The sequence below is a fragment of the Mustelus asterias genome, chromosome 7 (genome assembly GCF_964213995.1).
Source record: "Mustelus asterias chromosome 7, sMusAst1.hap1.1, whole genome shotgun sequence".
NCBI lineage: Eukaryota > Metazoa > Chordata > Chondrichthyes > Carcharhiniformes > Triakidae > Mustelus > Mustelus asterias.
Window position 1 is genome coordinate 111,454,834 of NC_135807.1, and position 14,219 is coordinate 111,469,052.

Genomic DNA, 14,219 nt, shown 5'->3' on the forward strand with positions numbered 1-14,219 from the left:
GAATGTTTCCAATGATGGGGTAGTGCAGATCTAGGGGTCATATTTTGAGGATAAGGGTTAAACCTTTTAGGACTGAGGCGAGGAGAAATTTCTTCACCCAGAGGGTGGTGAATGTGTAGAATTCACCACCACAGAATATAGGTGAGGCCAAAACTTCTGATTTCATGAAGAAATTAGATATAGCTCTTGGGACTAAAGGGATCAAGGGATGTGGGGAGGGAAGGGGGGGGATCAAGATATTGAATTTAATGATCAGCCATGATCAAAATGAATTTGAGAGCAAGCTCCAAGGGCCAAATGGCCTACTTCTGCTTCTAGTTTCTATGTTTCTATGATGGGAAAGTTTGAACCCTTATTTTTGAGGGGTAGCAATAGTTCAGAGCAGCTTATCAGCAATGATACTGGAGCGGTATCAGGGTCTCCTCAGCATTAGTGTCCAAACCCAAGACTCTTACTTTAGGATGAGATCCCTAGGCTGCTCTACATCTTATTTATGATAGTGTTTGCATCATTAAATGACGGTGAAAGTGTTAAGCCTTGTTTCACATCACTGTCATTTCTCAGTGGATTTTAAATTGACAGTGTGAGTACATTAGCTGGTCATCACTGACCAAAGCTAATGTCAAATCCCAACGAGTCATGCCAAATGTGAAATGTAGAACTTGTTCTCTCAGTGGTTGTGAAAGACACAATTTAACTGCAGGACTTCCTTTATTTTTAAAAATGTAATTAAGTTTCACTCCAGAGAGCTGAATATAAAATCTAGACTAATACTTCAATGCTATACTGAGGAACTGTTGCACTGTGTATTTAATTTTGTTTGTAAAAGTCCCCATTTTCTCTCAGGTAAAAGATTCTATGGAACTATTTGAAATTGAGCAGTGTAGTTTTCCTTGTGTTGTGACTAATCTGCTTATTACCTCAATGCAGTGAATGTTATGTAACCTTCTATAAAGTATAAATTTCTCCTTCAGTTTCTTTGCTCTGATGAGAATAATTCCAGCATCTCTAGTCTCCCCACAGAACTGAAGTCCCTCATTCCTGTTATCATTCTGATATTTCATTCATGTTGCATCAGAACGTTTCACTCCCATCTTCCCCTGTGATGACTATCAATAACTAAACACAATTGTGAATAGAATTCAAATGTGAAACACAGATGCATTGTTTTAGTTTATTGTACAGCATATACATTTCAAGTCATTGTAGCCTATCACACAACAATCTGGTGAAGTGTTGCCTCATTTGCTGCCTAATATCTGACGTTTCTTTATTCAAAGCTCAATACAGAATTCGCCAGAGCTCTGGTAATGTATTTCTGTTCTCTTCGGTAATTCATTTCTGCTTTGCTTCATTCTAAGGATGGGAAACCAGAAGGAGACCTATAGGAATTACAAAGTAAGAACGGTGAAACATAAAATATTTGCTGTTATTCAAATATTTATAAAAAAACAAATGGTCTTAAAAACCTTTAGGCTACATCCCACTGTACTCTTGGTAGGGCTCAAGGGCCAGGAGCTTGTCCAGAACACACAGAAGCCAGTCCCAATTTATTAGGGATCATGCATCACCTGAAGGGTGTCAGAGTCTCCACTAATATGGCTATTAGAGTAAAAGAGAATGGAACCATAAGTGGTGTATCCCTATATCATGATTCTCACTTTTCCAAGTCTTCATTGAGATGAGACTGAATGTACCAATATAAACATTGCATGTGGAGTCTGAACTGTGCGGGGCACCTGAGTGACTATTTTGGTAAACGCAATGGCATTCTGATGCGCAGGATTGGGAGTGAAGTCGGGGGGTGCGGTGGGGGGGGGGGGGGGGGGGGGGGGCGGGGTGCACCTTCCGACATCAGTTTGGTTTCAATATAACTATAGTGTGGAAACAGGTTGGTAAGTGTACCAGTTAGATAGGGTGGAGAGAGTTAAAAGCTACTCATGACATTGGTCATCTCTCCAGAATACTGTTAATCCTTCTATCCTTTTTATTAATTTATTTTCCCTCTGTGTTTCTCCTACTGCTTGTCTATTGACAATTGCTCCCTGTCTCTGCCAGTGGATACTTCACATTTGTACCTCTTGTCCAACATCAATCCCTGGTCAGCCAATTAAACTTTGGGTAAACTGAAATTTACTCTTGCCATTTTGTTGTGTAATGAATATAAATATTTTCAATGTTTATGACTTTTGGTACATATTTTACAGGGTGTGTATAAATGCTCCACATTGTGCCATTCTGGTGGGGAGGGAAAAAGAGAGAATGTCTAGGCACAGTGAGTGAGCAAACATGGACAATAAGAAAATGTAGAGAGAGCAGGGGGAACAGGCTTGTCTGAAGATGACAAAGGTATGGCTGAAGGGCAGAGGTAGCATGAACCTGAGATGGTAACTCGGAAGGCGGTTGGAACTGGTGATGAATAAGTGGAGTTTGCACATGAGTTGAAGACGGTGGTTTTAGTTTTCCAAATGTTTAATTAGTTCATCTAGAACTGAATGCTGGAGAAGAAATCTAAGCACCCAGGATTGGTCGAGACAGCTGGTGAAGAGAAAGAGCTGGGATTCCATATGGAACTTGACCCCATGGTGATGATTTTAAGGGAAGAACTCAGCTGGTTTATAGGGAGGGGGAGGGGGTTGCGGACCAAGCTGGACAGCAGGTTTTTTGCCACTCCACCTAGGACAATCTAAATTGTTGGCTTCATTTGCAATGTTAGTTTTTGCTTGAACCCAGCTGGAAGAATTAGATGGCTGGTGGGGGAGAGAAAGACTTTGGGTAGCAGGGATTCCTCACATAGGCTGATATCAGCGGAGTCTAATTCCAGTGCTCCCAAGACCAGCTTTCCATCCTGTATTCTCACTTAACTCCTCCTCATCTAAAATCTTGCTGATTCTACACTACTCCACTCCAAACCCCACTCACCATTAGTCCTGTCTACATTGACATAAATTGGTTCCTGGTCCCTCAACACCTCCAGTTCAAAATCTCTTCATGGCCTAGCCTTTCCTATTTTTGTAATCATCTACTTGCCATCCATTGGTGATATCATGCAATAACACTGTTAGTTTTCACTGCATGCTGATGCCTAGACACCCCACCACTTCTCTCAAGATCTCTTATGTTACAGAATTATCAGATTGCTTGCCTGACAGCTAAGGCTGGATGAACAAAGATTTACTGGGAAGACCAAAGTCACTACCTTCAGACCCTGCTACAATCTCTGCTTCCTAATTACCGACTCCATTTCTCTCCAGCTGACTGACGCTGAACCAGACTGTTCACAACTATGTTGTCAGCTTTTGATCTTGAGGTGAGCTTTCAACTGAATACCTGTGCCATCACCATTTTCCACCTTTGTAACACCTCTACCTCTCCTATCCTACCCTGCCTCAGCTCATCTGGTGCTTCAAATTTCATCCATGTCTTTGCTACCTCCAACACTCTGCTAGCCAGCCTCCCACAACCCACCCTGAGTAAACCTGAGGTTATTGGGAGGGAAATGGATCTTTATTGGTTGTACAAAACATCCAATATCAAATTGACAACACTCTCCATGATAACTAATGAAAAGAAGTCTTTGGGAGAGAGAGAGTCAGGAAGGGGTGTAAATAATATTAAACAAAGCTCCCTATATAACTGGCATGGCAGGTTTATAAAATTTTACATTGAAGATCTTACTTTCTAATAAACTGAAGTTGTTTTTTAAAAATATATTATAATTGATTCCTTACCCTATTAGCTGTGAAGTTCTGTACTTTGTCTTCACTCATTAATTTGACCCAAGATCTTTTCTGTAGTATTTTTTCATGCAGAAACTCTATTCGCCTCTTCTCCATCTCAGCATAAAATGATGATAAAACCAGTACTTTCAATATTGTAAATTTTGCAGAAAATAAAGTGAGTAGCAATAAGGCAGCAATTAGTGCAACAAGTGGGATCCACACCTTGGTTATCGACAGGGTCGATTGAGTGATGCAGTCACCTTTAGACAAATGAGTTTCATATGAGAATGTTTCTGTTGATGTGTGACTGCCTACACGAACGTTTACGAATTTGGTCTCTGCCTGTAGAAAACAAAGGATGAATAAGAAACACAAACAGGTTCTCAGCTGAATCCTAACATAAAAACCAGTACAACAACCAAGTTAATGAGGAATTTTTACATAGGGTTTCAGGTTACCTATCACATTTGATGATGTTACAACAATAACATCCATTTTCTTTACTTATAAACTTGTCAATCCTAAAAGGCATGTAAATATAAAAGGCATACTAGTTTTTGGCCTAGGCATAGGCCTAGCTGCCCTGACCAGGAAGCCTAAGGGATAAAAACAAATGGTGAGATCTTTGTAAGTGATACCTGTATGATTGGATGATGGGATTTTTGTTGTAAGGAAGTGATTTGATGGTTTGGATCCCTTATAAAAGTTTATAAATGGACGATTGTGTGTTTATGTGATTCTGCAGTCATCTGTGTATGCCAGGTCAATTTTGTATTTAGAAGAAATAGCAACAGCAAAAACGATAAGTATTGTATGAGATGACATTGACACCTTTGATTCAACTTGGAGCAGGGATCATCAGGGAGGTGAGAACTGTCAAGAGTCCTCCCTGTAAGGTAAATGTGGGGAGGGTCTCCAAAAACATTCCAATCTGGGAAGGAGAAGAGGAGAGAGACTCCTTACAGACTTGGAGGAGCAGTGCTGCTCTTCCTTCCAATTCCTGCCCATGGAATCATATGTGGTACTTTTCTTAGTGTCTTTTGGCTGCTATCCTGAGGCCTTGATGATCTGTACACTGTTTGTGTCATCCCACCCGAATTCTCATTAATATCCTGTTGCAGCACTGATAATGCCATTGGGCCATGATATTTTGGAGGAGGTAGGGTAGTTAAATATTGGGGAGCTGCGTAAGGAAAGCTCCTTGACTCATTCACATCAGCGGAGACGTTTCACAGAGGTGGGTGGGGATGTGAATTGGCTGCCCACTGAATGGAGGTGGGGAGAAAATTTAAATAATGTCTTAATTAGGGACAATTTATAGGGCTTGCTGAGCAGCCACTGCTATATGGGGATGCTGCCAGCTTAATGGAGGTAGCCTCTGCAGGGTGTTCGGCAGCTATCAGAGTCAGAGGCTCTATCACCCAAACAGGGGGCCACTAGCAGCAAAAGCCACAGACAGCCTGGGTGTGCTAACAGCTATACTAACCAGCAATTTAAGATCATCAGTCAAGTTCCTAATTTGGATCATTTACAGTTGCTAGAGTGACATCCATTCATACGCAAGGACCTGTTCTCTGCAAACAAAAGATATATGTTCAAACCTTGTGCCTTTCTTGGATGGTGAGGAGGCTTGGAGAGTGAACATTTCTATGATACTGTTATTCCCCAGAAACATTCCAATTGAAATATGATCTGCGTTTCCCATTCATTCCCCAGAACTAGGTCCAGCATTGCTCCTTTTTCATTGGGCTACAAACAAAGTGATCAAGAAGAACTTCTTCCTTTTTTTAAGAATCCTTCCCCCCTTTGCCCTTTCTACTGTTGCCAGTCCAGTCCTTATTAGGACAATTTAAGTCACCCATTTTCACTGCTCTGGAATTCTTGCATCTTTCTGTAAGGTTCTTGCAACAAATTTGCTTTTCTATCTTCTTCCCACTAGTAGGCGACCTAAAACACATACTCAGTGCCATAATAGTTCCTTTATCATTCTGTAGTTTTAACCAAATAGATTCTGTCTTTCGTCCCTGTTAATGCTGCTGTGTTTAGGCAATACTATATGAATCTAATATCACCAGCATTACACTTCATAAGCTTACTTCCTTGGAGAATTGATACTGAGAACTTCCTCCCTCCTTTCCCCTCACTTACAGACTGGAACATGCAGAAGCAGAAAATCCCAATCTATTCTTCCCCACAGGTAGCTCCTTCATAGGAGAATCACACACCCAAGTCATCACACTCATAATTATAAAGTGGCTGCTATGCAGTTTTGCTTGTAAAAGCTAACCAAAAATTGATTTTTATTTCATAGAAAAAATATATACTTACAGAAAATTCAAAATTCATGGTAATATTAAGTGGAGGCAGGCGATCAAGGTGATATTTTATTGAAGAAATAAGCAAGAATAGTCCATAATCCAGCATTATGATTATTGTCCAAATACATATGTTACTGAAGATGGGAGCACTGAATCTTGCCATAGTTTTCCATTCCTTTTCTGATAAATGGAGTGCTGGGATCTTTATAAAACACTTCCTCTCTTTTCTGGTTAGTTGGAGCAGATGAGGCTTCCCTTGTTCTTTCTGTTTCTCATCAAACTTCAGGAACTGATTTGTGACATATATGTTTTCAAACTTTATGTTGGTTAAAAACCTTTTGGTATAGAACCAAGTAAATACTAGGATCAGTAAGATGCCCATTATGAGCATTGCACTTTTACAAATGTGGGAAAACCTGTCCAATCTTGAAATGATGCAGTTAGCCAAGATCTCCAAGTTAATTCTGGTTGCATTGAGGTTTATTTTCAAAGCATCATCTTCTATATTGTGTTCTATCTTTAAATAATCTTCAAACTTCACAAAATAATTTGTTGGTAAATGTTGCATTTGTTCCCGAATCCAATATATAACATGAATGTATTTTTTCAGAAGGTCACTGACTGATGGGAGCATGTTCTCCAGGTTGCATTCTAAACTTTCTACTAATCTTCTTAAATTGAGAAAGCTGTTTAGAGCACAATTATAAAGCACCACACTGGTGCCAGCTGTTATCAGAGCATTACGACCTTGCTGTGTCCCACATGAAATGAGGAATATCAGAATGAAGCATCTGAAATACTTTGAAAGAAACAAAGCTCCAGAAGTGACGACAGCAAAGGTTCCACACACTGCCAGAGTCACCAATAGGCTGCATTGTAATGCCTGCAAACACACGTAGAGGATGCCGCTGGCCCCCAGTCCCATCAGAAAACAAAGTGAGAGCAGACACAGAATGTTCTTCAAACCAGGTTTTTGTTCTGATGCAAACAGCTCGAAGAGGCTTCCAAAAAATTGAGCAACAATCTTGAGAATGGCCATTTTAATTTGGATAACTTTTCCACAGTTGAAAAAACTGAAATCAAATAAAATATTCACAATTATTATTTGAGGAGCAATGGGCCCTGATTAACTAAGAACAGTGCTAGTATACATGAAATTTCAATCTAGAGACATTTCCTTCACATCTCACCTCAGCTATCGGTCATTACACAGCATGAAAATTGGATTAACAGTTAGAACAAACAGGTTGAAAAAATGTTGCTTTGTGTTATGCCTCAACCTGTAAAACTAAAGCAAACCCTAATAATTAGAATAAAGCTCCTGCTCAAACATCTCAAAAATAACAACACAATATAACAAGCATTCAGAAATGAATAAAATAATTAAGCTTGGATATTTTCTTTGTTTTTATTAGTAAGTTATGTTCTGTCTTTTTATTTTTCTATTTCACTTATATGGCTTGAAAATGTGCACTGAATCACATGTACATTTTTTGGTCCAATTATATCTTAACCCCGAGTCCACTTCAGCTGAAGATTGCATATGTTCTTGTTCTGTGACCAGCTATTATGAAATCTCCATTACCAAAATCCAACTACAGGAGTTTTTTTGTCAAAGCTATTGAATTACAGATGTCTAAAGGTTAACATGACCATGTAATTAACACTGCCAAGTCAATATCAAATGTAATTTAACATGCTACACCATTGCACTAAAATTCCACTTGGAGTCTTTTGGACTTTCATCCTGAGGCAAGAAATGCAAGTCAGACCATTTCCCATCACCTGCCTGATAATGCCTGCTCACACTATGTTCACAGTGGGTTTGTGGAGATAGGCTGGAGTCAGACACATGATAGGGAGGGAGGCATGTGAATGTTGAAATCAGCAAGTTAGAACATGCATCTCTAGTCACTGGAGCAATAGCTCAGTTTTGAATAGGATTATTAGGCACCCTGGCCCAAACTCCCCAGCCACACCCCTCCCCCATATACAATAAACAATCAACCATTCGAAAAGCATTAATCCTATTAACTGCTCATAAAACCGTCAGTCAAAACAAAGGGATTGACAGCTGTGTCAACAATCCCTGCTGAGCTAAATTGAGATTGGAACTCAGTTGAGGATTAATCATGGGATTCCACTGCACAACTGTATAAACCATTTCAGATGAGCAGAAAGGGGATTTTCACAGTAATTTCATTGCAGTGTAAAAGTAAGCCTACTTGTGACATTAATAAACTTCAAACTTTTTAAAACTGTCAACAAAGCCTTGAGAACTGAATCTACATTAAATCCTTTAAAGTAGTCCAGTATCTGGACCAAGAAAAGATTAAATCACAGAAGGGAATTGATACATTAAAATCTTGATCTCAAGATTGAATGCAGGATAGCACTTTATTTACTGGATAAAGTACTCAAATGCATTTGAATATTTTCACAGTGCTAGTCAATATAATTGTCATTTATTTTTTCTAAACAAATTCTTGTCATTAATCACTGCATTAAAAATATACTTAACTTATGATACACAATTACAGAATTGAACCTGGGTTCCTGGTGCTGTGAGGCAGCAGTGCCATCCACTGTGCCACCGTGCTGCTCAAAGTTACATGTGAAGTAACTTATTTTACCCTCACTTGTCAAAAGGTTCCCAACTCCAGACTAGGTTTTTTCCCATGGTTCACAACTGCTCTGATGTGCCATGAACCCCATCTCCTCGCAAAATGGACACAAATTCATATATATGGTGTGGGGCCTAAAATGCCAACCCCTGCAAATGGAGGACTATGTTCAGGATTACTACCTGCACCTTTATTCCAGGGCCATAAAAAATCTACATGACGGGAATGGTGGCAGGAACCCAGAAAATAATCCTGCGCATCATTTTTATATCCCACCTGTCTCCATTCTGTCCTGAAAATCCAGCAATATTTCAATTTCAGGGCTGCTTTGTCTTTGGAACTTGTAGCCTAATTTCACCCAGAAACAATAAATGATCTGCAGCATTGCAAGTATTAAATATAAATTGTGTTTGGAATTAATATATTAGAATAAACCAAATATGTTATTTTTTGGTATTAATACATAATTACTACCTGACTCAGTGATTGCATCACATTTGATAATTCTGTACTAAATCATCATGTATTTAGCACATGAACCACCCTGACTTGCACTGATGCCTGCTGCTAGCAAACAATGCAGCAAAACAGAAATGGAACTGTCACCAGAACAGTCATGAGAGTAATTGGTACTTGGAAATGGTTTTGTTGTTCTCGGGCTCCAGATGACAGTTAAGCATCTGCCCCACCAATCATAATGTTGTCTGATGAAATAATGGCTTCTGGTTGAGCAATATTGTTGAAGTACTGAATGAATGATTACAATAATCAGATACAAGTGAGAACAGCCTACAGGGGTAAGCAGATGTTAATAATTAGAAATAGGATCAATGATTTCAGAAATAAATAGGCACGTTCATTCTAGTCTGACACCAAATTCCATCATTTACAAATAAATAGTCTCAAATAGGACTAGGCGTGATTTCAAAGATTTATGTCATATCGTAGTTGATGTTAATGGATTAGTAATCTGGAGGGCAGGAAAAAAATCCTGCCATGGCAATTTTAGAATTTAACTAGATTTTTGATATCTGACAATAAGTGCTAGTATCAACATAGGATGTTGAATTATCGTTAAACATAACTAGTTTACTAATATCCTTTAGGGAAGGACATTTACCATCTTTATTTGGTTGGATCTATATGTGACTCCAATCCCATAACAATTTGATTGACTCTAACTGTTCAGTGAAATGGCCTGCCTAGCCACTCAATGTAGTGGTGATTGTGGTTCCATACAACTGTCAGTCAGGGAAGTTAGAGATAAGCAATAAATACTGCTTTTGTCAACAATGCTTACACCCTGAGGGCAAAAAAGTAAAAATGATAAGTAGTTCAGTTTAGTATATATAGGCCCCAAAAAAACTAAGTGCCCAATGGGCAAGAAAAGGGGATATTTTTCCATCTGTTTTTGTGCATACTTACCTGAATGAATCTCTGGCACTCCGTGCATACAGAGTGCCTCAGAGAGTTTCACGCTGGTAATTGGGCCTAATCCACCCCTAGAGGGCGGCAGCATAGTGCTGAGTGGGCCACTGCGCAAGCGCACTGCCTCCCCCTCCTGATCAATGGCCTCCCGACACCCCCCCCCCCCCCAAAATGGTGGCATTCCCGGGCTGATTACACAGAAAAAAAGAACCTGGGAGACTCGCATTTGGCAGGATGCCGATCAGTAATCCCACTAACGGTCCCGGCTGTTGTCTCCCAGCCCGCTGTGCTACCCGAGCAGTGCAGCAGGCTGGGAGAATCCTGGCCATAATATTGGAACAAAATCTAAATGCCATAATGTTTTTTGAGATTGATAGATATTTTCATATTTTCAGCTAAGAATTGTTATTCATACAGTTTGCATTTAAATAAAACTGGAAATAATGAACTGAAGCAAGACATGAATATGATCAGATGGACTTACTTCATCAGTTCAGACACCTTCCCCTACCATGACTTAGCTACTGGGTACATTGCACTATACGGAACTGAGCCTTATAGAATGGGAAAATCCTACATTAAACACCTACAATTTGTTTGGTTAAGTTAACCGCAACCAGGGTGACCATATTGATTGTTACAGTTAGCCAAAAAAGCTAGCTAACCGCACTAATAAGGAGAAACTAGATGGCAGCAACAATAGCAACTTGCTTTATATATTGCCTTTAAAACCGTAAAATGCTCCAAGGCACATCACAGGAGTGTTATCAAACAAAATTTGATAGCAGCCTCTTTAAATGGCAGAACAAGCTCGAGGATCTATGTTAAATTGACCACGGGAAATTTCAGTAGAGCTCCCAGTGGGCCTCGTAGAATATGAGCTCCACTATTAGGTGAGTTGAGGCTCGTCCAATAAGGAAGGAGCAGCGGGGTATTCAAAACTGGCTGGCTCCACTCAGGCCGGCAGTCAAAAGAGTTTGGGGCTGACCTGTACTCTGTAGCTGCTGAGCGGCACTTTGAGTACATTGTAAATAAAGGGTGATGGAGACAGAAGACTGGCCTTGGTAAGTTTATTACATTGACGATGAAGAATAAAGCAAGTTGTTTTGTTCCCTCCAGACCATCTTTACTGTCGAGGCAAGTAATCCTCTGCTAAGAAAAATGTCTCTTTTTGGTAAATCTGAAGCCTATGATGCAGGCATAGAAGACTGGGCCCAATACGCAGAACACATGGGTTTTTGTGGACCATCAATATTCAGGGGAACAAGAAGCAGCAAGTAGTCCTGTTGGTGACATGCAGGCCTTCAGTGCAATAAAAAGCCTGACCTACCTGGATGCCCCGACTCCAAAACCTTTGATGAATTGGTAGACTTGGTTAAAGGCTATTATCACCCGAAACCTTCCATAATACTCCAGCAATAATAACACAGCAGGGAAAACCCCTAGGGAATCTTGTCACTGCATTTTTCACAGAGCACTGTGAATTCAGGCCACCCCTGAATGGCATGTTGCGAGATAGACTGGTCTGTGCAATTAACAATGTGACAGTCCAAAAAACATTATTGACAGAACCTAATTTGGATCTAAAGAAGGCCATTGAGATAGCTCTATCATTGGAGAATGCAGAAAGAGGAGCTCAGGAACTACAGGGGACATCAGAAAGCAATGTCCTCCAGTTGTGGGGAGGGGCCTCATGTAACGCCCAACCCTCAACTGAGACTGACGGTATTGGCAAAATGTCATAGAATCCCTCACAATGGTGGAGCCCAAGTTGCATCACCAGGCAGTCAAGGTATTTCAGAAGGTGGTAGCTGCCAGATGGAGGACTAGCAAATGTTGCAGAAAACTACAACTGAAGCAGAGATTTAGGGACAATCAAAATGCTATTTTGACGAAAGGCCAAGACTAGTACCAGACCATACTTTTGTAGATAGGCCCACAACCAGGGACAATGCAAGTAAATCACATCTCCACAACAAAAGTTGCCCCATAACGGTGGAGTTGTTAATCTTTATTTATTCATTTGTGGTATATGGGCATCACTGGCTAGCCAGCAATTATTACTTATCCTTAGTTGTCTTTGAGAAGGTGGTGGTGAGCTGCCTTCTTGAAATCCTGCAGCCCACGTGCTGTGAATTGACCCACAATATCTTGAGGGAGGGAATTCCAGGATTTGACCCAGTGACTGCAAAGGAATGGCGATATATTTCCAAGTTAGGATGGTGAGTGGCTTGGAGAGGAACTTGCAGATGGTATTTGCTGCCCTTGTCCTTCTAAATGAAAGTGATCGTGGTTTTGGAAGGTGCTATCTAAGGAACTTAGGTGAATTTCTGCAGTGCGTCTTGTAGGTAATGCATGCACACTGCTGGTAATGAGGGTCGGTGGTGGAGAGATTGGATGTTTGTGGATGTGGTGCCAATCAAGCGTGCTGCTTTGTTCTGGATGGTGTCAAGCTTTTCGAGTGTTGTTGGAGGTGCACCCATTTGTGCAAGTTGGGAATATTCTATCACACTCCTGGCTTATGCCTTGTAGATGGTGGACAGGCTTTGGGGAGTCAGGAGGTGAGTTACTCACCACTATTTCTAGCCTCTGATCTGTTCTTGCAGCCAGTGTTTATGTGGTGAATCCAGTTGAGTTTCTGGTGAATGGTAACCCCAAGAATGTTGACAGTGGGAGATTCAGTGATGGTAACACCATCGAATGTCATGGGGTGGTGGTTAGAGTATCTCTTATTTGTGATGGTCATTGCTTGGCATTTGTGTGGCGTGAATGTTGCTTGCTACTTGTCAGCCCAAGCCTGGATATTTTCCAGACCTTGTTACATTTGAATATGAACTGTGTCAGTATCTGAGGAGTCATGAATAATGCTGAATAATCAGTGAACATCTCCACTTCTGACCTTATGACGGAGGGGGGGTCATTAATGAAGCAGCTGAAGATGGTTGGGCCTAGCACACTACCCTAAGGGACTCCTGCAGAGATGCCCTGGTGCTGGGATGACTGACTCCCCACAACCATAACCATCTTCCTATGTTGGTATGACTCCAACCAATGAAGAACTTGTCTCCCGATATTCATTGATTCCAGTTTTGCTAAGGCTCCTTGATGTCACATTTGGTCAAATGCGGCCTAGATGTCAAGGGCTGTCACTCTCACCTTACCCCTGGAATTCAGCTCTTTTCTCCATGTTTGAACCAAGGCTGTAATGAGGTTAGGAGCTGATTGACCCTGGCGAAACCCAAACTGGGCATCACTGAGCAGGTTATTGCTGAGCAGGTGCTGCTTGATAGTACTGTTGATGAGATGATTCCTTCCATCCCTTTACTGATGATCAAGAGAAGACTGATTGGGTGGTAATTGGCCGGGTTGGATTTGTCCTGCTTTTTGTGCATAGGATTTACCTGGGCAATTTTCCACATTGTTGGGTAGATGCCAGTTGTAACTGTACTGAAAGAGCTTGGCTAGAGGAGCAGCAAGTTCTGGAGTAAATAGCCACCCATTAAAAAAGGAAGTGGATACGGAGGACTGCGGTCTCCATTATCGGTGAGCAGACTTATAATCACTTCTGGGCCGGTATTCAGCTTCTGAATTCAGGATAGGCCCTGGGTGCGAGTGCATATGGGCTTTGCCAAGCCTTTTTTGGGTTCCATGTTCTTAATTATGGTCGGCGCACACTCCAAATGGTTGGAGTTACATCGCATGCGTTCCACCACTTCCCATGCTACCATTGAGAAACTACAATAAAGTTTCTGCATGCATGGGATACCTCACATCCTGGTTTCTGGCACTGCCTTTACTAGCACCAAGTTTCATGCCTTCATGCTTTCCAAACACATTTGGACTGCACCTTATCATCCATCATCGAATGGGTCGGCTGAATGAGTGGTGCAGACTTTTCAGCTCAACTTGTAGTCATTGAGACCAAGATAGTGCAATATTTATTCGACAATTGGACTACCCCTCACTCAATGACAGGAATCGCCCTAGCGGAATCGTTAATGGGATGGAGGCTTTGCACAAGATTTAGCCTACTGGTCCAAAACCTGGCGGGGAAGGTGGAGTTCCAACATGAGACCCTGAAGAAGAACAATGATTCTGCAAGGACAGACAAAACATTCAAATCTGGC

At 41.0% G+C, this 14,219-nt stretch overlaps 1 protein-coding gene across 1 annotated transcript in view; it reads right to left on the minus strand.

Annotated features, from left to right (window-relative positions):
- Nucleotides 1-1,161: 1,161 nt before the first annotated feature.
- Nucleotides 1,162-14,219, minus strand: part of LOC144496154 (dendritic cell-specific transmembrane protein-like) — a 28,783-nt gene continuing 15,725 nt past the window's right edge. Inside the window, exons 2-4 of the mRNA XM_078217133.1 lie at nt 6,051-7,113; nt 3,732-4,064; nt 1,162-1,382 (exon numbers count right to left, since the gene is read on the minus strand). Coding sequence (XP_078073259.1) covers nt 1,275-1,382; nt 3,732-4,064; nt 6,051-7,079 — 1,470 coding nt within the window. The 5' untranslated portion in view covers nt 7,080-7,113 and the 3' untranslated portion in view covers nt 1,162-1,274. The remainder of the gene's footprint in view (nt 1,383-3,731; nt 4,065-6,050; nt 7,114-14,219) is intronic.